Consider the following 27,319-nt stretch of genomic DNA (forward strand, 5'->3'; position numbering starts at 1 on the left):
ACTGCTCTTGCTTTACCAGCTGCAGAAAAAAATCCCAGCAGCAGATGTCAGAATGCAGCAAGATCTCAACAAAATCATGGCAGCGGTACAGTTTTCAGCAGATGCAACTCTGAACTTGGCCCATTTTGCCTCCAAGGCCATAGCCACCTCTGTGGCTGCTCGTCGCCTACTCTGGCTGTGGCAATGGCAGGCGGATGCCCACCACAAGTGGCACCTTGCCTCTGCCCCCTTTACAGGGGACAAGTTATTTGGGAAGGTGCTGGAACCCTTGTTAGTAGAAATGAGAGACAAGCACAAGTTTCTACCATCGTCTCAGTGGAGGGGTGAATTTTGTTCCTCTCCCTTCTTCCACCGCCCATCATTTCGGGTACCAGAATTGGGCACAGGGCCTCCCTGATCGCAGGGGTTCTTTGGCCCAGACAAAGAGGTCATCAAGACAGACCAGCTAGAGGTAGACCATTTCAGACTAAACAGCCCTTTCGAGGGGGAGGAAGTCACTTCTTTCACTGCCACAAGTAACTTAACATCCATACCTTCCATTGGGGGATGTCTGATCCTCTTTGCCAACCGATGGGAAGAAATTACATCGGACGCCTGGATGAGGGAGACAGTGAGATATGGCCTCTCCCTAGAATTCCTCTCTAACCCCCTCCCCAGGTTTTTTATACTCTGCCCTGTATCGAAAGACACTTCTAAAAGGGCCCTCATTGATTCAGCCATAAAACACCTACTGGACATTCAAGCTATCTAGAGGGTCCCAGAGGACCAACTAGGGCAGGAGTTCTACTCAATTCTGTGGTTCCCAAGACCTCAGGAGGGTGGAGAGCTATCCTTGACCTCAAAACACTGAACTGCCATCTTGTATATCGGCGGTTCAAAATGCAGTCACTTCATTCAATTCTTGGGGTGGTGGTGAGAGAGAGCAACTTCCTCACCTCAGTTGATTTAATGGAGGTCTACCTGCATATTCTGATTCTGCCCTTGCATCGGAAATCCCTTAGATTTCACTATCCGGGCACCCACTATCAATATAGGGCTTTACCATTCGACCTCACATCAGTGCCTAGGGCATTTACTAAAGTGCTAGCTGCCTTGGCAGCTCATCTCAGGGCCATACACGTGCATGTACAATGTTACCTGGATGACATTTTAATCCAGTCCTCCTCTATTCACCAATCAAGAGATGACCTCCAGGTAACTGTTCAGACACTTAGACTCCACGGGTTCTCTATTAATATATAGAAGAGCCACTTGACGCCTTCAATCTGCCTGCTCTATCTGGAAGTGGTTATAGATTCCATTGAAGGCAGGGTGTATCTGCCCCAGGAGCGACAGGACAGTCTCAGGGACCTAGCATGTAGGATCCAAAGAGAGCGCAAAGTGCCCTTACCCCTGTTCTCAAAGCTTTTGGACAAACTGGTGTCCAGCATTTCCATCGGACCATGGGCATGCCTATACGCCAGAAACCTTCAATGGTTGTTTTTTTAACCTTTCCAGACAACAGGCAGGAGCAGCTTGCCAGCCAGGGTTCAAGTTCCCAGAGAGGTTCCCTCAACTGGTGGAGGTCACCGGCCATCTCAAAAGAATGCCTCTTCCGAGAACCCCAACGCCTAATTGTAACAATGGACACCAGCCTCCTCGGTTGGGGGTCGCACTTCCAATCGCAGATGGCTCAGGGCCGGTGGAACCAAGTGGACAGGAAACAGAACATCAATTGGTTAGAGATGCGGGCTGTCCATCTGGCCCTCCGTCATTTCCAGCAGTTGGTCTCAGGCAAGCACATTCTAGTGCTAACCGACAATGTGGCCACAAAGGTGCACATAAACTGTCGGAGGCGGGGGCACCAGGTCCCTCATGCTGGAGGCCAGATGGCTGGTCTTTGGGCAGAGAAACATCTGTGGTCTATAACTGAGTAACATATCTCCGGGGTGTCCAACATGAGCAGAACAGCCATCAACCACACAGAGTGGCCCTCTTCCAGGAACTGACGGACCATTTCAGCATCCCAGAGGTGGACTTGTTTGTCACCCCAGAAAATACGCAGTTCCTGAGATTCTATTCCAGATTCCCAACTCGGGGCAGAGGGAGTCAGTGCTTTCCTCAGCCCGTGGCCTCCAGGACTTCTTTATGCCTTCCCTCCTCTTCCTCTTCTTCCAAGGGTGATCTGTAAGGTCCTGGAGGAGAAGGTGGAGGTCCTGCTCCTGGCCCCACATTAGCCCAGGTGATCTTGGTTTGCCCACTTTGTGAATCTCTCAGTGGCTGCACCCTGGAGGATCCCTCAGAGCGTGATCTCACTCAGCCAGGGGGCGTGGTCCACTTGGACCCACAGTGGATCTAACTGACTGCCTGGCTCTTGAGTGGAGCGCTCTGAGAGGGGACAATTTTTCCTCTAGGGTCATCAAGACTGTTCAGGCCTCTCAGAGACCTTCACCGAGCGCATAAATTCTACCACTTGCAAGGCTTTTTGTAACTGGTGTACCTAGGTCGGGTGTCTCTCCAGTAGAAGTTTCGATAGCCCAGATTCTGGAATTCCTCCAGGATGGACTAGATAAAGGGCTATCGCCCAACACCATCTGGAGGCAGGTGACGGCCCTGTTCTCAGTATTAACTTGTGGATTGCTGGAGTCACTCACCCAGCATCCCACAATCCGAAGATTTATTAGGAGCGTGACTAATCTATGCCCCCGGGTAGTGCAGAGGGGGTCTACCTGGGACCTGTCCAAGCTATTAAAACCCCTCACTGGGGCCCCATATGAACCCTTACAATCTGCCAGCCTGCACCACCTCCATATGAATCCTTACAATCTGCCAGCCTGCACCATGGTAGCGTTTTTGGTGGCTATTACATCAACCAGGCGGATATCTGAACTAGCTGCTCTATTAAGGAGAGACCTGTGCGTTTTTCACTCAGATCGTGTAATTTTGCATTTGGAACCCTCCTTCATGCCCAAGGTGAACACTTGGTTCCACAGGGCGCAGGAACTGATATTACCCAACTTCTGTCCTAACCCAGTCCACCCTTTTGAAAAGAGTTAGCACATCTTGGAAGTAAGGAGGGCCCTCCACATCTATGTTAAGAGGACTGCCAACCTGAAGAAAACGGAGGCACTGTTTATTTCCTTCCAACTAGCTTCCTTGGGTAACAAGTTCACACTTCTACAGTTGGTCGGTGGCTTAGATTAACCATCACCAAGGCATATGAACTACAGTCCCTTCCTAGACCCACGCGAGTGACAGCACACTCAACCTGTAGCATGGCTACGAGAGCGGTGTGGGCAACACAGGCCTCTCTAGAAGAGGTCTGCAGAATGGCCACTTGGTCTTCACCTTCTCCATTTGTTAAGTATTATAAATTGGACTTATTCGCCTTGGCGGAGGCAGCATTCGGTCACCAAGTCCTTCAACATGTCCATACAGACAGACAGCTTTGATATGTCCCATTCCTGGATGCTATCTCCACCACTATGGAGAAGGGGCGTTGGTCTTGCCTGATATGCTCCTCCTTGTTGGGTGGAGATAGCATCCAGCCCCACTCTGAGGACAGTGTGGTTCTCGGTCAGCAAGGAAGATCTGCAATAACGACACGTCTGTCACTTCATCTTCTTCAAAAGCTGGGAAGCCCTAGCAACAGAGAGCTGGCATTACAACTCTGACAGACTCAGTCCAATCAACTGAACAGATGAGATCAACCCATTCCTGAATGCTATCTCCACCTAACAAGAAGGAGCGTATCAGGTGACCAACGCCCCTTCTCTGTTTTATTCAATATTCAGTATTGAATGATTCTATTGAATAAGTAGAATATGCCATGAATGTTTTACTTCATATGTTACTCTCAGAATATTCAATAATTTCAATTCTATATCTATACAAAACATTTCATAATTCAAACATATGCATTTTATTTCTCCAAACCAACAATGATACGGTAAACTTTTTCACGACAATACATTTCTTGAGGAGGAAGAAACTACAGTTTAAAAGTATTTTAATATGTGATTTCTATATATCTGCCAAGAAAACATTATTGGAGTAAACATTATTTACTTATTTTATATCCTACTTTTCTGTCAGGAGTTCAAGTTGGGTACAATACTCTTCCAGTATTTCTTCTCAGCAGGAACACTGTGGGATGTGCTAAGCTGAGAGAGATGTCTTTAAACCAGTTCTTTGAGCTTCCATGAATCCCATGCTATTCTATCAGTTCTTAAGCTCAGTTCAAAAGAAACTTTCTAATATTTGTTTTCAGTCTTGCCTTATGTTTAATCTCTCTCTGCTATACACCTTAAATTATAAGGGGGAGGGACAGTGTATAAGGTTGAGATAGAACAAAAAAAATTAATTTATAGTATAGTATCTTAGTATTTGCCACCAAGAAGGAAATACACTGTATGTATCAGGGCAGCATCTGCAAAAAAAGTTTGGTGGTATTTAAGAGAACAGAGCTACTTCATCACTTAAAGAGACTGAAGAAGTGTGACAATATAATTATTACTTTGTACAGTGATAACAATGTTTCTCAGAAATGCCAATATATGTATATTTTGTGGTGTTTTATTAGCATTAAACATTAGCTTGTTTCTCAGAAAAAGTACAGCAGGAAGCTTTTTCTTGAACTGATTTTGCAACTTTGTTTTCAGCCTTCTTCTATCATTTTAAAAATATTTAGGTATTGATGCAGAACTTTATTATGTGAGGAATGACCTTATCAATCACTTCGCTTTGTCATTTAATCTACAAGTACCAGTAGAGACAAAGAGCCTTCATTTCACTTGGCATGCGAAGTCTAAGGTAAGCAAAAACTATTTTCAGGTTGCAAAAGAATTGATTGTTTAGCTGTAACTGAGGTTTGTAAAAAAAACAAAAACTGTAAATTATAGAACCTGCTATCCTGCCTTGTTCAGTATCAGAGGACATTTTTATTCGTCCTAGGTTATTGTGTGTGAATTGAGGGTTTCAGCATGAATCATGTCTAATTATAAGGGTGAATACATTTAGAATACTGCATCCAGTTTTGGTCGCCATGATGTAAAAAAGATGTTGAGACTGTAGAAAGAGTGCAGAGAAGAACAACAAAGATGACTAGGGGTTTGGAGGCTAAAATATATAAAGAACAGTTTCTGGAATTGGATATGTCTGGTTTAATGAAAAATGACATGATAGCAGTGTTCCAATATCTCAGGGATTGCCACAGAGTCAAGCTATTCGCCAAAGCACCTGAGGGCAGGACAAGAAGCAATGGATGGAAACTAATCAGGAGAGAAGAAACCTAGAACTAAGAAGAAATTTCCTACAGTTAGAATAATAAATCAGTGGAACAACTTGTTTCCAGAAGTTTTTAAGAAGAGATTGGACAACCATTTGTCTGAAATAATATAGGGTTTCCTGCCTTAGCAGGGGATTATACTAGAAGACCTCCAATGTCCCTTCCATCTCTGTTATTCTATTCTACAATCCCATATAGGAATAATAGAGTTCTTTTGTGAATTTACAAGCTTTAAATTATTCCAGATGGAAATCTGTGCTGGTACATACCTAGTATGTATAAATGTATTTTAATTCAATTTTGGTGAACTATGTAGATGACAATTCAAATAACATCCATTCCATTATGAGTGAAATAATGAGTGCAATATGTCATATTTCTTGGTTTTTGCTTTCAATATTTCAGTATAATTCAAAGATTAAACATTTCACCACTATTCCAACACCACTATTTTACCACCTAGTTTAATAAAGCAAAAAGCATTAAATATGTAAACATTGAACAGTTATGAAGAAATGAATATGTATATTTTTCTATATAAAATAATTTTCTATTCATTTTCTTTGATTATTCCTGCTTCTTGGTATAAAAGTGACTTACAAAGCATTATTTCATTTTTTATCTAAATCTCTCCCTCAGATATGATGTGGCACCTAGCAAACATGGTTTTTTAACAGTGTAACTGTAATTTGAAACAGATAATCTTTTGTTGAACATATTTTTAGTTCGATATCTTTCTGCATATTATTACAGATTGAATATAAACTGGGATTTCAAGTAGATAATCTGTTGGCTATGGATATGCCACAGGTAAATATTTCTGAACAAGGAGAAGTTCCTCGAACTTTATCAGGTGAGTGCGTTTTTATTAGATTTGGCACACAACAGAATATTCAAATACAGTTAACTGTTTACTTTGATGGGTGGACTACTAGTTCCTTGGAGAGCATAAATAAGAGTATAACCTACTCTGGTTGATAAGAGTAGTGTGAGAGTGTTTATAAATTTAATAGTAGACCAAAGAGATAGACTTTGTGACCTACACAACAAATATATACATGTGTGTGTGAATATATGAAATAGGAGCACGAAGCTGTAACACCAGCCTGAAGATGATGAATGAGACGTCGTCAAAACGTCACCAAGACACTTCCAATTTTACGCGGGAGAAAACCCGAATAACCAAAGACCTACATACAAACACCCGCAAAAACCTCAGAAAACATATATATATATATATATGAGGTGAATTCTGTAGAATTTGTTAGTTTTGGGTAGAGCTGAAAAGCAATAACCCAGACACAGTCATTTTATTAGAGCATTTCTTGACTCTTACCTTGTTTTAGGAAATTGATTTTACTTCCAATTTTTATCTTTATCCATCTTCATATGCAAAATATAATTTAAAACATGTTCTGTTTATAAATGCACTGATATTTTATGCCAATTTACTCATATTTAGTTCTTGAGTTATTATTTCTAATTGGATTCTTTTTACTACATCTTGCATTTAATTTGTTGTATCTTCAACTACTTAATTTTGATTTTTTTTCTGAATAATAATGAAATAATAATGAATATAATATTTCATTCTGAATGGTAGAAAACTATTATTTACTTCTTATTAGAGTCACCAAACATTGTTACCCCTGCATCTCCGATGAATAATAATCAAGGAAATCTATTATCTCTCTTTTCCATTGTGCTTTGATTTTATTGGTTGATAGATGAAAAAAAATTACATTGCTATCCAGCTCACATAGGGTGACTCTGAATGGCTTAAAAATTAAAAATATATTATAAAGCCCCTAAACACACACCCATCCCCCACTCCCACGGTAGCAACAGAGATACCAAACTAGCCATTTGATCAGCTCCATATCAACCTGGGTGCCCAGGCCTATTGACAGAACCAGGATGTTCCAGAAAAGTATCAAGAAGAGGACAGATTCCATTTCCACAATAACTATATTCCATAGGGAAAGAGCCACTACAAATAAGGCCTTTTTTTCTTGATCCCAGTAGATGTTCTTCCACAGGAAGTAGATGTACTTCTTATTAGTATTATAATAGTGGTGGCTAATTGTATTGTAATCTGGTGGCTCAGCAGACTAAGTCTGTCTGTTATTAACACAGCTGCTTGCAATTACTGCAAGTTCAAGTCCCACCAGGCCCAAGGTTGACTCAGCCTTCCATTCTTTATAAGGTAGGTAAAATGAGGACCCAGATTGTTGGGGGCAATAAAAGTTGACTTTGTATATAATATACATATGGATGAAGACTATTGCTTAACACGGTGTAAACCGCCCTGAGTCTTCGGAGAAGGGCGGGATATAAATTCAAAAAAAAAAAAAAAAGGATGCGTCCAGGAATTCCTCAGTTTCTTTCTCCAATAAGAAAGAGGATCAAATAGGTTATCTGAGTAAAACCAAAATCTCTGGGTTCTTCTGCTCGACATTGACCGAGGAAGTGCCATCGTTTTTTATAGTTGTTGAGTATGATAAGTTAAAGAATGATGCTGCCAGATTTTGCTGCTGTGTAATCAAGCTGTTTGAGTTTATCGTGTTAATTAGACTATGATGGCTCACTCACTGGAATAAGTAAATAACAGATTGAAGATGCATATAATATATGTGATTTGGAATTAAATTAAGGATAATGAAAGAGTTGTGCTTGCTTTCTAAATTATACTTATATTAGATTTTTAAATTATAGCAAAGTGTTGAAGATATTTAAAACAGTAAGATTAACCATTTTGTTTTATCTTTCTATTTACAGTGTTTCGGATGGAACTGTCTTGTACTGGCAAGTTAGACTTTGAAGTTACAGTACTAATGCAACTCAACATGACAGTTAATACTTCTAAAAATATCACAGTATTAAATTTCAAACGGAGGAAAATGTGTCATAAAAGTAAGTTATGGCTTTTTTGGTTTTTTATTTTGCAAGAAATCAATTGCAAATTTTTCATAGAATCTTCTCCATTGGAAAGCTCTTTGTTACTGGACCTCCTCTTTTATATTCATCACTTTAAAGTGCAGAAAAAAAATGGAATTTGTAGATTTTGCCACTAAAGTAGATAGCTACTATGGTAGAAATAGGTTATTGAGGACAATAGAATTATGTGCTTGTGAGAGAGAAATATTTTAGATTTTCAATAACAATATTTATTTCAATATTAATAAACTAACAGAAATAAAAATGAAATGAAATGCAATAGTAACTAATAACTACAGTGAAACTGTAAATTGTCTTTTTGTCATTGTTTACAATTTCCTGCTAGATAATACCTACTAATCTATTTTAATATGTTTCAATATTATGTAAAGAATATGTTTTATTGATTACAGCAGTTTCACAAGACTTTTTTCCCCAATAATTTACATTTTTAGGTATATGAAAAAATCAGGATTTGAATGCAGAATATGAATTGAATTTAGAAAGTTAAATAATATATTCCCTTGAAATATGTTGGACAAATTCATTCAACTATTTATCTCTTTCTTTCCTGGGATCATAATATATTCCTCAATTTAATTTTAGCTTGTTTCTCCCTGTTCCCTATGAAATAGTTATATTTATATAAGGGCATTTTGTTTATAATATGTATCAAATCAGCTGCATAAGTTGTAATCCCCTTGTTTGGACGCAATGGTACTACATGCTATGGTATTTCCTCCTGTAGGCGAAAATACCATATTGGGTAGAATTTTTTAAACAACCAAACTTTTAAAACTTTCTGTTGATGCTTGGGTAACCTCTTTTTTTAATTCTCTTTTAATAAAAGAATTTATAAGAAAACTTATCTTAAATGCCCTTTTTCTCCTCTTATCTTTAGAACTTGATTTAGAAGTAAAGCTGCCAATATCAGACAAAAATAACACTAAAGCCATTTGTAAGTAAATGTTTATACACAATGATGTGGATTTTTGCTCCTTATTTTAATTCATGTTATGATTTGCATGAGATATATATATATGTAGGTAGGTAGGTAGGTAGGTAGGTAGGTAGGTAGGTAGGTAGGTCTTGGCATTTTCAGGTCTTTTCCCGTGCCAAGACCTACATACCTATACCCGTGAAAACCTACGAAAACACACACATATACACATACACACACACACACACACACACACACACGTGTGTGTGTGGTGTGTGTGTGTATATATATATATGTTTTCTGAGGTTTTCACGGGTGTTTGTATGTAGGTCTTTGGTTGCTCAGGTTTTCTCCCGTGTAAAATTGGAAGTGTCTTGGCGACGTTTCGACGAAGTCTCATTCGTCATCTTCTGGCATCAGCTTCGTGCTTCTGGGAGCAATGTGTGATCGCAGCTGTTTCTTCCTTTTAACTGCTAGCAGTTAAAAGGAAGAAACAGCTGCGATCACACATTGCTCCCAGAAGCACGAGTTGAAGCCTGAAGATGATGAATGAGACTTCGTCGAAACGTCACCAAGACACTTCCAATTTTACACGGGAGAAAACCCGAACAACCAAAGACCTACATACAAACACCTACATATATCTGCTCATATAGGAATCCAAAACTAAATTCTTCCCGAAGTTCTGTTCAATTAAGAACATTTGCTCAAACCTTCAAACCTTTTTTTCATTCCTATTATTCATTTAAAGATCCTAAGTTACGTAGTGTTTGGACACTATATTGGATGCTGGGCGTCAGCAGCAAGAAATCAGGTGCTAGGATAGAGTTCAAAAACACTATGTGTTTATTTCATGCTACCTATATTCAAAAATCTGACCTACTAATGGTCGAGGCAAAATTGGTGCCAGATAAGAGTCAACGGATTTCAAGTGGAGGCTGAGCTTACATCCCATACTTATATATGGGTGCCTAGGGATTCCAAATTGATGATATATTTGACCCCCTCAGCCTAGTTATTTCCTACACTAAGAATATTAACCAAATTAACAGTTTATGCTCGAGAATTATCAATATAATGAAGTAAAATACTAAGACAGCTTTCGTGGGTCAGTGCCTACTTGAATGTGCCCATGGTAAATCTGGTTATTCCACCTAATTCAGCAACGGAATGTTTTGAATGAAGATCAGAATCTTGCAGACACAGATTTGTATGCCACAAGAACTACATTGTCACTGCTGAGCAGCCACATAAATTAAATAAATAAAATATATCTTCTCAATTTACTTTTACATTATGAATGCCTTTATTATTTTATAGATATTTGGAAAAGGGGTCTTTATTTCATGCTGTTCTTGATTGTTAGCCACTGAGTCTTCATGAATGGATGATATAGATCAGGTGTCAAACTCAAGGCCCTGGGCCGGATGCTGCCTGCGGGGTGCTTAGATCTGGCTCATGGGGCCACCGAAGAAGCAGTGAAGGATCGGCCCACAGTGCTGCTGCCAGTGAAAACAGAGCTCAGTAGAGCCTCATGTGTTCCCCTGAGCTCTGTTTTCTCCGGCAGACGGTTTTGGAGCACATCGCAGCCGAAAACTCAGCTCGGAAGCTCGTTTTCCCTGGCAGAGTGCTTGGGCCACCATAGGCGCCCCTGATACAAGTGATGTCAAGATGGCCATGCCCATCTTGGCTACGCCTACCCTGGCCCTGAGGTCAAACACAACCCTGTTGTGGGCCTCAATGAAATTGAGTTTGACACCCCTCCATACAAGAATAAACAAATAAGCTGTTTCAATGTTATATTATTAAGTTCTTGCCATGTTGTTTTTATAGTAACCAATTCAGTAGTCTGTATATTAAATTTGCTATCAGTTACCTTTATACATAAATAATTTTATATTTGTTATGTACTGGATAAAGCCAAATTTAAACCTGGCATAAATGCACTTTTAAAATTTAAAGTTCTGCAAATAAAAATTTGAGTCCTATATAACATAATAGTGCTGCATAACATAATATTTTTTTCTTGAACTAAGATCTGTCAAATATGTGCACTTAATTTTCACTAATTCTTTGCTGTGTTCTGTGTTCAATTTCAGTTGATCCTGTAAATGCAGTTCCCACCACTTCTACACGTGTGTTTTATATCAGTGTAGGAGTTTGCTGTGCTGTCATATTCCTGGTAGCAATAATACTAGCTGTTTTACATCTTCACAGTATGAAAAGAATAGAATTAGAAGACAGGTAAAAGGGTCTTACATTTTCTTTCAGTTTTCATATGAGAAGATTATAATAGAGGGGATTATTTGTTATGAAAAAATAGTCAATATGTTTGGATAGAGCTGACATGACAATATTGAATTGTTTAATTTTCCTAACATGAAGCATGGAAACTTTAGTTACATTAAGTAGTGTTTGCACATTAAGCAAAACATTTTCTGATGCAACCAAATAGCACCTGAAGCATGATATAAGATATATTGTGCTTCTGAAACCATTACTTTCATGTAACCAACTGATAAACCTGTGGCAACCATTCTCAAATTATCCAGTTTTGCGCCTCTGATTTTCCTTCAAAGAGATGAGAAATATGCCAAAAATGAGAGAGATGCAAAAGTTATTTTAAAAGTTTTTAATTGTATTTTAGTGGTTGTGTTTGAGTTAGGTTGATTGTTTAACACTATTTTAATTGTGTGCTGCCAAGAGTCACATGCATGGGATAGATAGCTATAAAAATTAAAGTGATAGGGTAGGCTTAGAATAGAATAGAATAGAATAGAATAGAATAGAATAGAATAGAATAGAATAGAATAGAATAGATTTTTTTATTGGCCAAGTGTGATTGGACACACAAGGAATTTGTCTTGGTGCATATGTTCTCAGTGTACATAAAAGAAAAGATACATGATGATGTCCGTTATTTTGCCTTTGCTATAGTTAGTGCATAACAGGTTAAATTATTAGCACAATAACAATTGAACAAAGTAATCTTGAAGGAACCTTAGCAACAAACCATTTACAATTTTATAAGTTATAATTAGGAAATTATATTCATAAATCTATTGATAAACAACTAAGGACAAATATAATATGTCAACGACATCTTCTGCAAGTTAGCAAATGGACCATGTATTTTGTTCCAACCAAGCAGTCTTAGAAGGTAGCTCCTAATAGAGCATATCTGGGTGGTTTCCTTTCAACTTTTTTCATTTCAGTAGTGACTGCATTGAAGGAAATAGACCAATATGGATATGTGCATAATAGTAAAATAGATATGAAATATGCTATTGTCTCTACCTTTCATAACCTTTGTAGTTTTGTAGAAAACTTAAAAAATACTACTCATTCTGAATATTTCAAAAACCTTATATGTTTCATAAGCATGGTACAGAAACTTTGTTTCTGTATTTGGAGCATCAGCAATTCCTTTGTAGTTTTTTGTTATCGATATCATAGGCCAAGTTCCTAAATTTTTTTTTTTAGCTTTTCTAGTTTGAAAAGGAAAGCATAGCTAATATTGAATATAAATATGCAAATGTGAACACTATCACTGCCATTATACTACAAATTGTATCTGTTCTTTTAGAACAATGTATACAGGGCTTAAAGTTTGATTTATTTTAAATTATATTCCTTAGAAATGCTGCTGAATGGCTTTTTTCTATTTCCTAGCTTGATTGAGGTTGCTTAAGTCTTTTAATATCTTTGATGGAATGCAAACTACATTTGTAGTCTTTAGACTAGAAGTGCAAAAGTAATTTAGAAAAGTTGAAATGATGCTATATCCTCAGAAAACGGTAGAAGATAATGTTTGAAACTTGAAATGAAAATTTTAGAAACAATAATGTATTTTGTGTTTGTTTCCAAAGCAGCATTAGTAACAGCAGTAGTTCTCAAGGTTTATCCCAGCCTTCAACTCAAACAACCCAGTATCTGAGAGCTGACACACCTAATAATGCTACACCAATTACCAGTAAGTGTTTATCTAATTACAGGTTTTGCATTGTGCATTAGTCTTTTATGTAGTCTTTTACTCCCAGAGTTCCCCAACTATCATATCCATTGTTCAGAATTTAGGGAATTGAAATGAATATAACTGGAAATCAGCCAAAATTGAAGAAAACTACTGTTACTGATCATTTCAAAAAATTAAATTGGTGTTGAGTAAGTAAGTAAGTAAGTTGAGTAAGTAAGAGGTGAGATAAAAACAGTTAATTTTGCCCTTAAATTTTCAGGGCTGCAAGAAAACAAAAATGCACATATAATTAAAAAAAACTTTCTTCTAACTTAAATTAAGGATTCAATCTATCATTTTGAGAAACCAATTTTATTGCACTTTCAAAAATAAAACTTCAGAAGGTATAGCTGTTTTATTACCTAGTAATGTTAACTCTATTTTTTTAACTTGGAGTGAAGGCAGGCAAAGCAATGCAGTGATGATTTGTCACGAACACAGATTTATCATACCATTATAGACAGATATCAAAAGAGCTAGATGTTTGGATTATTCATTGTCCTTGTGCCACTGAATTCAAGCAGTTCTTTTTATTGGCATAGTTAATCATAATTAGTCAATAATATGCTTCTATTCACAAGAAAATAAACATGACTATTCTCAAGAAAACTTAAGTGGACCAGCATTTCAATAAATACTTTAAAATGCTTAAACCATGGTTTGCATATTGTTAGGCATATTGTTTTATATATCAATCAAGGACAAAAAAAACCATTAAAGTTATGTCCTGTGATTTTTATTATGGTTTCTGACTATTTAGGTCAGATTGTTTTGCGTCTTAAGTTAAAGGCTAATATAAAGGAGTTTACAGAAAAAGAATACATCACATACTAGTTTTATAGTTTCTATGGTACAGAAGCTCAATACTATAATGACAGAAGTCAGCAATTACATTGCATGTCTTGTGCTAATATCTGAATTCCAGTACTAACTCTCTGTGATACATTAGTTGTTTTATGTCTTTTTTAACATTGTTGTCTCAGAAGTCGTGTGTAAAACTAACTCTTTTTTAAATATGCTAGTTCTTCGAAATGACTGTAATTATTTTGTCTGTGACTGAATCAATTAATCCTGTCAGGCTATAAAGTAGAATACAGTTCATTTTCCTTGAATGATTACAGAGTTTCTTAAAATAAAGGATGGTTGTTTAATTATCAAAGCTCTTTTAACTAGTAGGAGGAATTGAGGGCTTCCATCAACATATCCTGCCTACCAAAGAGAATTTTCAACTAATTTACTGCTAAAAATATTTTTGAACATACTTTACAATATACTTTAGCAGTCTCCCTAAATAAGCAATATCTTTATGAAAACAATCGCTATAAATTCTAAGAGACTTTAATTTTTCAAAGTATATAGAGAAATAAACAGCTTTCATATAAAAGTACCATTTAAAGTCCAGAAGATGGCAGTATGCCTGCTTTCTTGACTATTAAAATATTACAAGCTTGTGTAGTATTTAGTAATTAAATATAAGGAAATTGTTTTATTATGTAGAAAACATTGAAATGGGTTTTGGGTTGGGGTTGGGTTGGTATTGGTGTTTTTATCTTCTAGCATTTTATATAGTGGGTTTTTAGTTTTACTCTTCGCAGAGTAATTTTTGAATCGAACAGTCTAGCAGGGCTGTCAAACTCCCTGCCTATGGTCCTGATACATCACTTGACACTGCCATGATGACGTGAGTTTGACACTCCTGGTCTATAGGTTAAGTAAAATTAATGCATACTGTAATGTCCAGGAGCGGGTATTTTTCTTGCATTATTAAAAATGACATTTCTTTAAGTTGCAACATATTTTTGTCTCTAATTGTTTAATTAAACTTGCACTTCAAGTATTTACATTTGATATTTATATTGCTATTGTTTGGGTTTGCTGGTTCCTCAGGTTATCCTACTTTACGGATAGAGAAGAATGACCTTAAAAGTGTAACTTTGATGGAGGCAAAAACTAAAGTGAAGGATATAGCAATTTCCAGAGAAAGGATAACACTAAAAGATGTTCTTCAGGAAGGTGGTATTTAAGTGTTGCTTTTTTTTTTTTACATTTTTTTCTCTCTTCACAGTTACTGTAAATTATTCAGATAGATATTGGTATTTTAAGCAAAGAGTTAACCAAAATAATCAAGAAAATTGTCAATTTTAAGAAACTGATTTTTATCTGAGTTGTTTGTTACAACTTGGTTAAACTTTAAGTGCCTGGCACAAGATGAAAAAAACTGGTAAATAATAGAATTATTAGAAATTATAGAAAATAATCAAATTAAAAATAAACTGCCATAGAGGAGCATAAAAATGCCTTTCATTGCAGCATCTTCTTTAGTAACTTCCCAATCTAGCTGGCAATCCTAGAATTATACATGGTTTCTATATGCAGTTTACTTACAAAATTGATGCTTAGGTTCTAAAATAAGTCAAGTGTTAGCAACATACAGCACCTGAGTCTGATTCCTTCTTGCTTAATGCTTAGGGAAGACAATTTCTTTGAATCAGGATCTGTACAGTATAAATATGTAATAATAAAATAATATCTATATTTTATCATTTTTATCATTTTGTTTTTTAAAAAATCACTTTTCAATGTTATATAATATAGAACCATTGCTATAGCTTCTGCGTTCAAATGTCATGTCCAAGCGCTTGTAATTGATATTGCTTCTTAAGCTTTTAACTTCTGGTTAAGTTGCTCATTTCGCAGCTTTTCCAATCAAATTAATTCAGACATGACATTCTAGTGCTTGAGACAATCAAAGTGCACCATTGGAAGAGCAAGTTTGTCAAATTTAACTAAGGAAAGATTGTGATTTTCAGGTTATCTGGTGATCTGACTATCTTAAAATGGCCTTTAAAAGGTTTCAGTACAGCCTATATTAAATTATATTTCAATAATAATAATCTATTATTATTATTATTATGTGTATGCCAGGACTCTCAGTGACATTGGGCAGTGTTTTGAATTGTAGTTGAGTGGATGGATTTGATAAGTCCTACATTTTTTGAAAATGAGGGTTTCACTATAACTAAGCTTCTAAAGTTTATATTAAAGTTTATATTGACAAGTCTTTTTTTTGATCTTCCAAATTACACAATAGCAAATCAAAGTTCAGGTGTCATACTGTGTGATTCAAAGCAAAGAAGTGATAGCTGTGAATGTTCTGAAGAGGAGGATCAATTGCTAGGCTTAATTGCTCTTCACAGTTGAGTTTTTGAAGTATGTATAAATACTTTTATATTAGTTTTTTTCTTTAATTTTTCTTATTCTTAGGCACATTTGGTCGAATTTTCCATGGTATTCTAATAGAAGAGAAAGATCCCAGTAAAGAAAAACAAGTTTTTGTCAAAACAGTAAAAGGTAAGTTTTTAACATTGAATTTCATTCTTGGGGAGCCATGCTTCTTCATAAACATTCGTTTCCAGGTGTATCAAAAGAAATGACCTTTAGCATACTTTTTTTCCGTTTACAGAAGAATAGATGGCCCCATTTTATTATACATATGTGTACATTTTAAGCATATTTTTAGAAGCCAACAAAATAGTAAAGGGATTGGATTAGTGAATCTGGAAGTTGGTGCCTCCCACTGAACCTTAGAAAAATGTGTTTTAGGGAGAAATCATTCCAAATTCTATTGGGAAATTAGTTTGCGATATAAGTGATAACGGGAAGAAAGAAAAATTGAAACACATAAACATATTAGTTTTGAATAATAAATTGAAAGGGCCTCTAGCTTATACTTTTCTAGTTAAAAGAACCAAGTACATGGTCTTGTGAAGAAGTCTAGAATTAAGAAAACTAGAAGGGATCTTGTCCACCTATTTTGCTAATGAATTGATAATCAGAATTTAATGCTGCCTTTTATTATGAGGTTTTTTAAAAAATATATTGCAGGTGTTTCTATGCCATTTCAGTTATATAGTTCCTAAGAGGTTTATAGCATAACATTAAATATAATATATATCTTCAAAATTATTAGACATAGCAATAACAAACATAAGTACTAACAACATGCATCATTTGATAAATGATAACTGATTGCTATAAGTACTACCAAGAATCAACATAGATTCAAAATAATTATAACAATATATGAAAACAGCACCTAAATAGTCAAATTTATTTCAGCTTAGGTATTTCTCTTATCCTCACTTTGATCTCTATATTCACATTTAAAAGCCATTTTGAAAAAGCTGGAAAATAAAGAGTGAGAATGCAGTTTGACCGTTCTGTGAGAGGGAAACTCTTCCAGAAAATGTTCACTTCTACGTTCCCTTTGGTTGCATCTTAGGTAGAGTGGGTATGCATTTTAAATTACTGACTATGGGTTAGATTTGTTTTCTTAGAAAAATGAATGATTTATAAGAAACAACAAGGAAATTATCTTGATAAGAAAACACAATAGGTTCGATCTAGAGTTTATACTGCATGAATAGAATAGTCCTGCTTTGGAAATGATCCTATCAGGCATGGTTCAAATACTTGGGATCAAATCCAAATTTGTGGAACTGTTTTAAAAGATAAAACATTGAATAGAACAGTATTGAATATCCTAGTTTTAATTTGAATGTAAGTCAGCTTTTTGACTCGGCTATTCATACTTGAAAAGTATCTAATTACTAAAACAGGTTCTTTGAAGAAACTTAGCTAATAGGTAATTTCCATGCAAATAACCTGTATTAACATTTTGTTGACACCTTGTATAGAAAAAGCTTTCAAAATATTGTTGATGTGCTTATGGTGTCCATCTTTTTCTTTTGTTTGTCTGTTTTTATTTCCCAATCAGAATAGTTTGTCCAATAGATACAAGAGAAATTGATAGTATTGTGCAACAGCCAGTAATTCGGATACCCTGAGAAAATTTAATATGAATCAATCCATGTCTACCAGAGAGAGTAGTTATAGTTACTAAGTTTTTAAAACTTACATAATTATTAACTTAAACTGTTGTAGTTTAAGATAAAATTACAAGTGCATTTTAAATCCTTGTAACCTGTTTTTGTATCACATGCATGCATTCTATGTATTCTGAATGATAAGTTTAATAATTCAATCTAATGAATAACGCTTTGGTGTGTTGCTGATTATTCCAGTTGTGGAGTTATATGCTATATCTAAATGCTTAATATTTCATGAAGACATTTATTTAGGCACATTTTCTTTTTTGTGTGTGTGTTATCTATGCACACACACATTTATAATTTGGATTTATTTTATTTATCCTTTTTTACTATTGTTATTTTTACTGTAATTTTATAATGACATTACAATTAGATTTATTTCCATACAATCTATATATTATTAAATCCCTCATGTCTCTTTATTTGTGATCTTCGATTGGATGAAGCAGGGCGATGATTTTTGAACCAAGTTACCTGAAATGAGCTAACTTACAGAATGCATCCAAAATTTGGAACCCATCAATTCTGTGGGATTGAAATTAACCAAAATTGTGGCTGCTTCAGTGCCACTAGACCTTCTGATTATACTTCCCAGAAATTGGTACCTTCCATAGCAAAAAGGAAGATGAGAAGGGTGTATCCCTACCCTCTTTCCCACTTTTTTCTTGACCCTGCACCTATAGCTGACAGACGGGGCCAACCAAGGCTGCAATTTTGAAATTTCTGAATAGGCAGTGAGGATAGGACGAGAGAGTGATCTGGATGCTTACTGGCAAAGTAGAGCTGGGTGGGGGACATGGTGGTTGAGGGGTGAGCCCTTTTCTCCCTGAAAGGGAGGGCTCTTGGAATGGGAAATGAAGGTGCAGTTTTCCTTATAGTCTATGGCTCCCTTTGTTCCCCATCCTTTCAACAAAATGGTAGACAGTTCTGCGGGTCAACCAAGGAGTAAGAAGAGTGATTTCCAACACTATCACTTCCCACAAGCAGCAATGATTTGAAAGCAGGCACGAGGTTAGAAGTCATTTCTGCTTCCACTGCCCTTTTGCCTGCCTGTGGCTATTCTGTTTCTCTGTTTAGGTAAAGAAATATCTCTGAGAGAATGACACAATGGGTCACAGTTGTCAAGTAGTAGCTAAAAATTGTATTAGAGCTTTAATACAGCAGCATACCCTTATTACTTTATTTTCCTCATAGCTATTTTCACTAAGTTAAAAAATTCAGTATATTCCTTATCTTCCCAGTTAATACTTGTGGAAGTGTATTTGAGGAAAAAGGTGCAATGTGGTGTATTTATTACATAAACAAGTTTTCATTAAATGTAGAGCATTGTATACAATCTGAATCTTGTTTTATTAGTCATTTACATGGAAAAGTTGGCATGAGGTATCATCATATAAGAATTAATTCAAGTATGGGATTGTTTAAGATAAATGTCGTTAAAATTATGCCATATATAAATACTTGTTTTAGAGCATGCATATTTTGTTTATTACTTGGAGATCCCAACTTATTACAAAAAAAGAAGTAATTGAAGGAACTTGACCAAGAGTTTTAAAAAATGGTACCAAATTATTCTGCATCAGATTTAAGAAGTTAGGAGATGCACTACTACATCCAGTTTCTTTATTCTTTGGGCATTTTGAGTTTTTATATCTAAGTCTGCAAACTCATTTCAAGAAAGCTTTTTTCCATCTATACAAATTAGCTTTAACAAAAATTTGGCTTTCTAGATCAAGCTTCTGAAATTCAAATAACAATGATGCTGACAGAAAGCAGTAAACTTAGAGGTCTTCATCACAGGTTAGTTTTCTTCTTTTAAAATCATGCTAAAATTGTTTTATGGGATTGAATGGTTATTTAAGATTTATTTCAGTGAATAGCTTTTAAAAAAATTATGGAAGATTCAAAATTGTCAACTTCTGCCTTCAGGAATATCTTGTTCATTACTTGCTAAAGAGCAAACATAAAGGAAAAGAGAACAGAAAGCATTTGAGGATAATGAAACCATGTTTCACCAAGAAACTTACAATATCTGAAAATGTCCAGAAATGTAACTGAAAAATATTTAGAAAGAATTATTTTTAAAATGAAATCAATCTTTTCTGTAGTCCTAAACATGCTTTAAAATTTGTAGTAATTTCTTACTTTTGCCCTTTGATAAATAGAAAATTAGTATTCATTTCATATCTTTAGCCATTTCTTAATATTTAATTCATAATAGAGAAAAAATATTTTCTAATTTTTATGTGACTGACTGAAGCTGCGTAGTCTCAGTATAGTTATTCAAAAAACATATAAAGATATCATTGACTAATATACAGTATACATAGCTGTGGATATTTATTATCTCTTGATTAGAAGATAAAGTTCTTGTTAAATGTGATTTCTTTTTATTAGCTAAGTTTATCAAGCAACTTGTAAGGTCATTCCCCATATGTTTCATTTTATTCAGCCGATCCATTTGATCTACTGTATTTTTCGCTCCATAAGACTCACTTAGGTTTAGAGAAGGAAAACAAGAAAAAAAATACCAGCCAGAGCCTGAGAGACCATGTCCTCTCATGTGCCAGCTCTACGTATTGACTCCTGCACTGCAGAAAAGAGACAGAATATGTGGGCAATGACAAAGACAGAAGAGGCGTGGTTCAGGCCTGTAAAAGGACCCCGCTGCTTCGGCCCAGCTTGTGACACAATATTTGCTCCATAAGACGCACAGACATTTCCATCTACTTTGGGGGGGGGAGTGCGTCTTACAGAGTGAAAAATACGGTAATTATGAAATTCCATAATTTACCTCTCGTAGATATATTTTTGTATACTATTTATACAGAAATGTATTGCGGAAAAATAGAAACAAAAAGGATAAGGATGATAATTCTACAATTTATGCAGCAGTACTGGTTGGTCATGGAATATTAATCAACAATGAAATGACATAACATTATAACAAGCCAACACTAATATTTCTTTCAGAAATCTACTCCCAATCACTCATGTTTGTATTGAGGAAGGAGAAAAACCAATGGTGTTGTTGCCTTACATGAATTGGGGTAATCTCAAGCTTTTCTTGCGACAATGCAAACTTGTAGAAGCTAATAACCCTCAGGTAAGATATGCTTAATCCTAGGATTCAAAATTGTCTCCACTCTGGATATTTTAAACATTCAGACCATACCATATGATTTCCTGACAATGTCTTGTTTTTATCAAGTTTTGTGACAAATCTTGAATAAACAGTATGTTTTTAATTAATTAATTTTTTTGCAGTAAATTGAATAATCTTTCATGGAGTACATTTGTAGCAACTAAGAGTCTCCTCTTTCTCTTCCCCTTCCAACAAATTAAAATTGTGTGCATGTACAAATCATTTTGCACTTATTCTGTAGGCTGCAGGTAGAAAAACATTACTTGTAAGAATTAATTTCAAGTAGAAATTAAGATCTATAGAACAAAAGTTATGACTTGACTAGACCCCATAGGTTTGTGAATATTGAATAATGACTCCTTTTATTGAAGCGATTCAATAAAATGCATAAAAATGCTGCTGATTATGTGCTATAGAGTATTAACTCTTAGTGACTATATAGAGTTTTCCAGGTTGATCTGTTCCCCAACCCGATCTTGAGTCCAAGAGTCTATCTGCCTTATTGTTGTTCATGTTTTTCTTCTCTTCCCTTCACAATTTCCAAACGTTGTAGACTAGAAAGCTAGATCTTCACATTATATGTCTAAAACTGTTCAGTCCAACTTCCACTTCCATAGAATGTCACAGAGAAAATATTTGTATGCATTCTAATCTTTGTATATGTTGTTGCATCACAGCTTCAGAATAATTTTTCCAAGGTCTTCATTGTAAGTCTATCAAGTGCTATTCTACAGTATGTTTCGTGATTGCTGGTTTCTTTACTATTGATAGTTGATGCTAAAAGGCAGAATTATCCACCATTTCAGAATCTTTATAATCATTACTAAGGCTGCTTACTATACCTGTTATCATTAGTTTGGTCTTCTTTATTTTTAATCTTTACTACCATTTTTTCACTATTCTCCTTGCCTTTCGTGACTAGACCTTGCAGATTATTTGCATTTAAAGTTATCAGTGCAGTATCACCAACATAGTGCAGGTTATTGATGTTTCCTCCTTCAGTTTTAAAAACCTGCTGATCTTCCAATCCAGCTTCTTTCAACATATATTCAGCATACATGTTGAACAAATAACTCTTTTGCCAAGATGGAGCAAGTCTGTTTCACCACGTTCCATTCAGACTAGCTTGTTGATCTGTATGTAGCTTTTATAATCTAACGTTTGCTAAATTTTTTAGACATTCCATCAATTCTTCTGACCTTTCCACTTGCTAATGACCAGAGGGCTAATCTAACTTCATAGATCTGATAGCCTTTTGGTCTCCCATAACTTTTCAGGATAATTTTACATCATTAGAATCTATATTTGAATTTAAAATTATGTGGCATAACTGTTTAATATCTGAGTTTAGCTCAGTTGGAGAAAGCTTTGCTGGCACTGAAACAGCAAGTTTTTGATCTAGACCAGGGATGTCCAACTCAATTTCATTGTGGCCGCATCAGGATTGTGTTTGACCTTGGGGGGCCAGGGTGGGCGTGGCCAGGTTGCATGTGGCCAGCTCAACGTCACTTATGTTGGTGCTTGTGGTGGCCCAAGCACTCTTTTAGCAAAAACGGGCACCAAAGCTGTGATGGTCTCCTGCAACCCTCTGCCAGTGAAAACTGTTTTCACTGGCAGAGGCACCACGGGCCGGTCCTTCACTGTTTCCAGGGCAGCCCCATGGGCCAGATCTAAGCATCCAGTGGGCCAGATCCAGCCCACGGACCTTGAGTGACACCTCTGATCTAGGCTTACAGAAAGATCTAAGCTATAGATCAAAACTATAGTTCAGATTTTTATTTTGATGATCTTTCTCAGTGACCATTTACTTTTTAGGGTGAACTATGTTTTGGTCATGAACCATTAAATAAATAGTAACTAAATTTTGTTTGAACAAGTTAATTAAATACCACCTTTTATTTCAGGCAATTTCTCAACAAGACCTTGTACACATGGCAATTCAAATTGCCTGTGGAATGAGCTATTTGGCCCGAAGAGAAGTTATTCACAAAGACTTGGCTGCTAGAAACTGTGTGTAAGTCTTGATGTGTAAAAAGATAAATACATAAAGCAGTGATGTTGGAAGAACATTATTTTAAATGCTCTACTGTTCAGTCAGGTCTTTCTCATTAGAGGTAGTACAGGAATACATGGATTCTAAAACCCCGAAAATTGTATTTCCTGGTTCCTGAAAAATGCAGGTTATTCCTTGCCCATATTCCATTACTTTCAGCCCCAATATTTAAAATTAATGAAAAGTTTTCAATGTATAGAATTTTTATATATTTGAATGAACAATGATGGCAGCAAAATGGGACAGAACATTTTAAGAAGTGTCAAACCCTAAGCAATAATAAAATGAATTATGTTTGCACTGCTAATATTAGACTATATTATACAGTGTGATTTTCTGAGCTCTGTATGGAAAGGATGATTTAAGATGATTAAGACTTGCCTATAAAAGTTTTACTGCCTTGCCTAACTGATTGTCCATATATATTTCAATATGCAGCATTGATGATACACTTCAGGTAAAGATTACAGATAATGCTCTATCCAGAGACTTATTTCCAATGGATTATCATTGCCTTGGAGATAATGAAAACAGACCAGTGCGTTGGATGGCTCTTGAAAGCTTGGTTAACAATGAATTTTCTGGTGCTAGTGATGTGGTAAGTTAACATAAATCATTCAATATCACATTACAATCTTTTAAACCATGTAAAAAAAAATCTAAATTTAAATTCCTATTTGCAGATAGCTTTCTTAAGATGATCAATATGGTTGTTTCTGCCGATGATCTTAAGAAAGCAAAATTAGTTTGCGAAATACCGTTGTATACATTATTTATAATTGGAAGTGGTTTGAAGAAGTTACCCTTATTCATTACCAGCATCATAGCCACAATACTACTTTGCCTCTTTTGGTTATATTAGCCACCATGTGCCTCCCACCGACCCGTGCGCTGTCACAGAGAGGGACTCCTTAAGGTGCCGTCGGCCAAGCAATGCCAGCTGACGGCCCCCAGGGGAAGGGCCTTCTCTGTGGGGGCTCCCACCCTATGGAACGAACTTCCTCCGGGACTCCGACAGCTTCCGGACCTCCGGACCTTTCGCCGCGAACTTAAGACATATTTATTTTCTTGTGCAGGACTGACCTAAAATTTTAAAATTTTAGCTGATTTTATGGGCTTTTAATTTTTATTAGTTTTTTAGGGTTTTGAAATGTATTTTAATAGTTGGGCCAAATTGAAATAAGTTTTTTAGCTATTGCTTTTAATTTGTATAGTACGTGTCTTGATTGTTGTTTTATTTGGCTGTTAACTGCCCTGAGTCCTTCGGGAGAAGGGCGGTATACAAATTAAATTATTATTATTATTATTATTATTATTATTATTATTATTATTATTATTATTATTATTATTATTATTATTATTATTATAATGTGTGTAAAAGCTGTATAAATGCATTATAATATAAAAGTGAAGACAGAATGTGTCAGCTTAAAGCGGCATGTGGTGAACCTGACAAACCATTAGTCAACAAAATAGATGAGCTAATTCCATTTGGGATGGTTTAAATAAAACATGGAAGGAATGTATTGACAAACTTGAAGAAGCTATGCAGGCTGGTGTTCAGTATCAAGATAGACTGCAGGCTATGTTTGACTGGGTGGACATTGTTGGTAGGCTTCTTTAAATTGCTTCAGCTCTTCCTACTGTTTCTAGGTCTATTCCAACTGGTGACATGAGGTATTCTCAAGTTCTAAAGCCTGAGCAGAAATTTGAATTTCATTCATGATAAAAATGATTGTTTAATCATATGATCCTAAATATAAAATTACTCTTTTTTAATTGACTATATTTTAAATATATATTTGTGCATTCAGGTTGTGTTATCCTGCATTGTGCTTATATTATGCTTGAATACAAAGTGATAACTTTCTGAAGTACTTAAAAGAGTAACTAAACAATTTTGTGACCATATCTGTTACACTGCAACTCACCTATATTTAAATGTTATATTAAATATTTAGGAACATTTGCTTTGAATTCCTAAATATGAAAAATATTTTTAAATTCTAATCAGGTATTCTATCTAATGTTTTCTAGTGGTCTTTTGGGGTGACCTTATGGGAATTAATGACTTTAGGACAAACTCCGTATGTAGATATTGATCCCTTTGAGATGGCTGCCTATCTAAAGGATGGATACAGAATAGCTCAACCAATCAACTGCCCTGATGAATTGTAAGTAGAAATAGTTGCAGTTAATGGTGACTTGCACTTAACCAATCAGTGAGAACTAATTTAAAACTAACTATATATTCAGCATTTCTTTTTCTGTAGGAGTGGGCAAACAAGGGAATAATTTTTCATAGTCAAGGCCATAATAGCCAAGAGCATAATTTCAGTTAGTGAGTTGAAAAAAAATACAATCCCAGCAAAATCCCAAAGTTTTATATTAAAATGTATACAAGAGTAACTTTTGGATCTTAAATTATGTACATTGTACAAATATTCAAAATATGCTGCAGTAAGTATGACAAGTTTGAATGATTTCTGCTTGTTTTTATTTTTTTTTAGATTTGCTGTGATGGCTTGTTGCTGGGCACTAGATCCTGAGGAGAGACCTAAATTCCAGCAGCTGGTGCAGTGTCTTACTGAATTTCATGCAGCATTGGGAGCTTATGTCTGACAATCAACACTCAACTTAAAAACATTGCTGAATTCACAGAGAAAACATTGCCATCTATTTATGCAACTGTAATTTCTATCTTAAAATATCTGGAAGAAAATTCCAGATATTCCAAATTTTTGTGGAGTCGCGTAATATTAACATCAGGAAGTCAACATACTACGCAGTAGCTTCAGTAGAGGATCTTTTTCCAAAATCATTGTGCCTTAAAAGAGATAATCCATCCTGAGGAGGATTTGGGGATTATTCAAAATGACAATTATTTGAAAAATAAAACTCTTCCAATTTCCAAAAGAATTCATGTAAATGAGTTGATAAAAATGTAAGGTTAATTTTGGCACTGTTAAAGTAGATGCAAAATTCAAGGAAATAACAGAGAAATGGGAGATGTCCGTTTAAAAAAACCAAGATTCAAGGGGCAAAAGTCAACTATCCCTTTCCTTTTTTCCCCCTTCTTTCCTTATCCCCAAAATCTTATGTGTATTGCAGCATCAAAATATTTAAAATTACTTGACTGGTTTGGGTGTTCGGGTTTGTAGTTGGAATTCTTTGTATCAATTGCTTTTATTTTAAGATGATAGCACAGTATTGTTGAAACCACAAGTGGCCTTTTCTTATTTTTAATCCCATTTTTCAGTAGCAGTTTTTATCGGGGAAAATACTTTTAAGGTCATTGTCCCCCTTTTAAGACAGCAAGAAATTATTTAAAGATTATGTATTATTCACTGAAAGTGTATGTGGAGATTCTCAGTCATCCAGGTCATGGTTGTCCTAAAGGTGCTTTTTCAAAAGGCAACTGTACTTTGTTTTTCCTTGAAGATGTTTTGCTTTTCATTCAAGAACTGAAGAAACAAAACATCTTCAAGGAAAAACAAAGTGCAGTTGCCTTTTGAAAAAGCACCTTTGGGAGATTCGTTGAAAGTAAAACTAAGCCTCATGCTAAGTGGTAAAAATCTGGTAACATATTATTACAAATGTTAAAAATGTTGAAGCTGTCTATTTATTAGACGTCTTTCATCCTGGTTTATAGAATGCAATTTTTCTTGTTAAAATGGTACTGGTTTGTATGAGTAGGATTTTTTATGACCTGAAAAGGAATAAAATATATATATATATTTTAAGGACACAGTTGATGAGTAGAAGAAATTGTTGTTACAATTAAATAAGAAATTCTAAATTTGATACTGTAGTATTGCATTAAATGCATTAATCAACATTTAATTCAAAATTTGGGGAAATGAAGGCATTTTATTATTTCTCATATACTGAAATCCACTACCAATTTCATCCTGAGAGTAAAAATTGGCTTTAAAAATGCTGAAATTTTTTTTATATTTAGGTAATTCCTGTAATCAGACAATTTAGATGTAATTGACAGATTATAGAAAAATCCCTGCTACAATAGAAATTGAATATAATTTAAATCAAACTTTTTAAAACATACAGTAT

At 35.4% G+C, this 27,319-nt stretch overlaps 1 protein-coding gene across 4 annotated transcripts in view; it reads left to right on the forward strand.

Moving 5' to 3' along the window:
- Nucleotides 1-26,999, forward strand: part of RYK (receptor like tyrosine kinase) — a 36,888-nt gene extending 9,889 nt beyond the window's left edge. The window contains exons 2-15 of one of the 4 annotated variants that reach the window (XM_058187205.1): nt 4,670-4,791; nt 6,020-6,119; nt 8,045-8,179; nt 9,105-9,161; nt 11,243-11,387; nt 13,013-13,116; nt 15,037-15,171; nt 16,423-16,509; nt 19,781-19,850; nt 21,024-21,156; nt 23,100-23,209; nt 23,687-23,846; nt 25,286-25,422; nt 25,759-26,999. In XM_058187205.1, the coding sequence (XP_058043188.1) occupies nt 4,670-4,791; nt 6,020-6,119; nt 8,045-8,179; nt 9,105-9,161; nt 11,243-11,387; nt 13,013-13,116; nt 15,037-15,171; nt 16,423-16,509; nt 19,781-19,850; nt 21,024-21,156; nt 23,100-23,209; nt 23,687-23,846; nt 25,286-25,422; nt 25,759-25,870 (1,607 nt within the window). In that variant the 3' untranslated portion in view covers nt 25,871-26,999. The remainder of the gene's footprint in view (nt 1-4,669; nt 4,792-6,019; nt 6,120-8,044; nt 8,180-9,104; nt 9,162-11,242; nt 11,388-13,012; nt 13,117-15,036; nt 15,172-16,422; nt 16,510-19,780; nt 19,851-21,023; nt 21,157-23,099; nt 23,210-23,686; nt 23,847-25,285; nt 25,423-25,758) is intronic. The other 3 variants (XM_058187207.1, XM_058187206.1, XM_058187208.1) reach the window with 3 other exon arrangements.
- Nucleotides 27,000-27,319: the final 320 nt, after the last annotated feature.

This window comes from Ahaetulla prasina, chromosome 6 (genome assembly GCF_028640845.1).
Source record: "Ahaetulla prasina isolate Xishuangbanna chromosome 6, ASM2864084v1, whole genome shotgun sequence".
Classification (NCBI taxonomy): domain Eukaryota; kingdom Metazoa; phylum Chordata; class Lepidosauria; order Squamata; family Colubridae; genus Ahaetulla; species Ahaetulla prasina.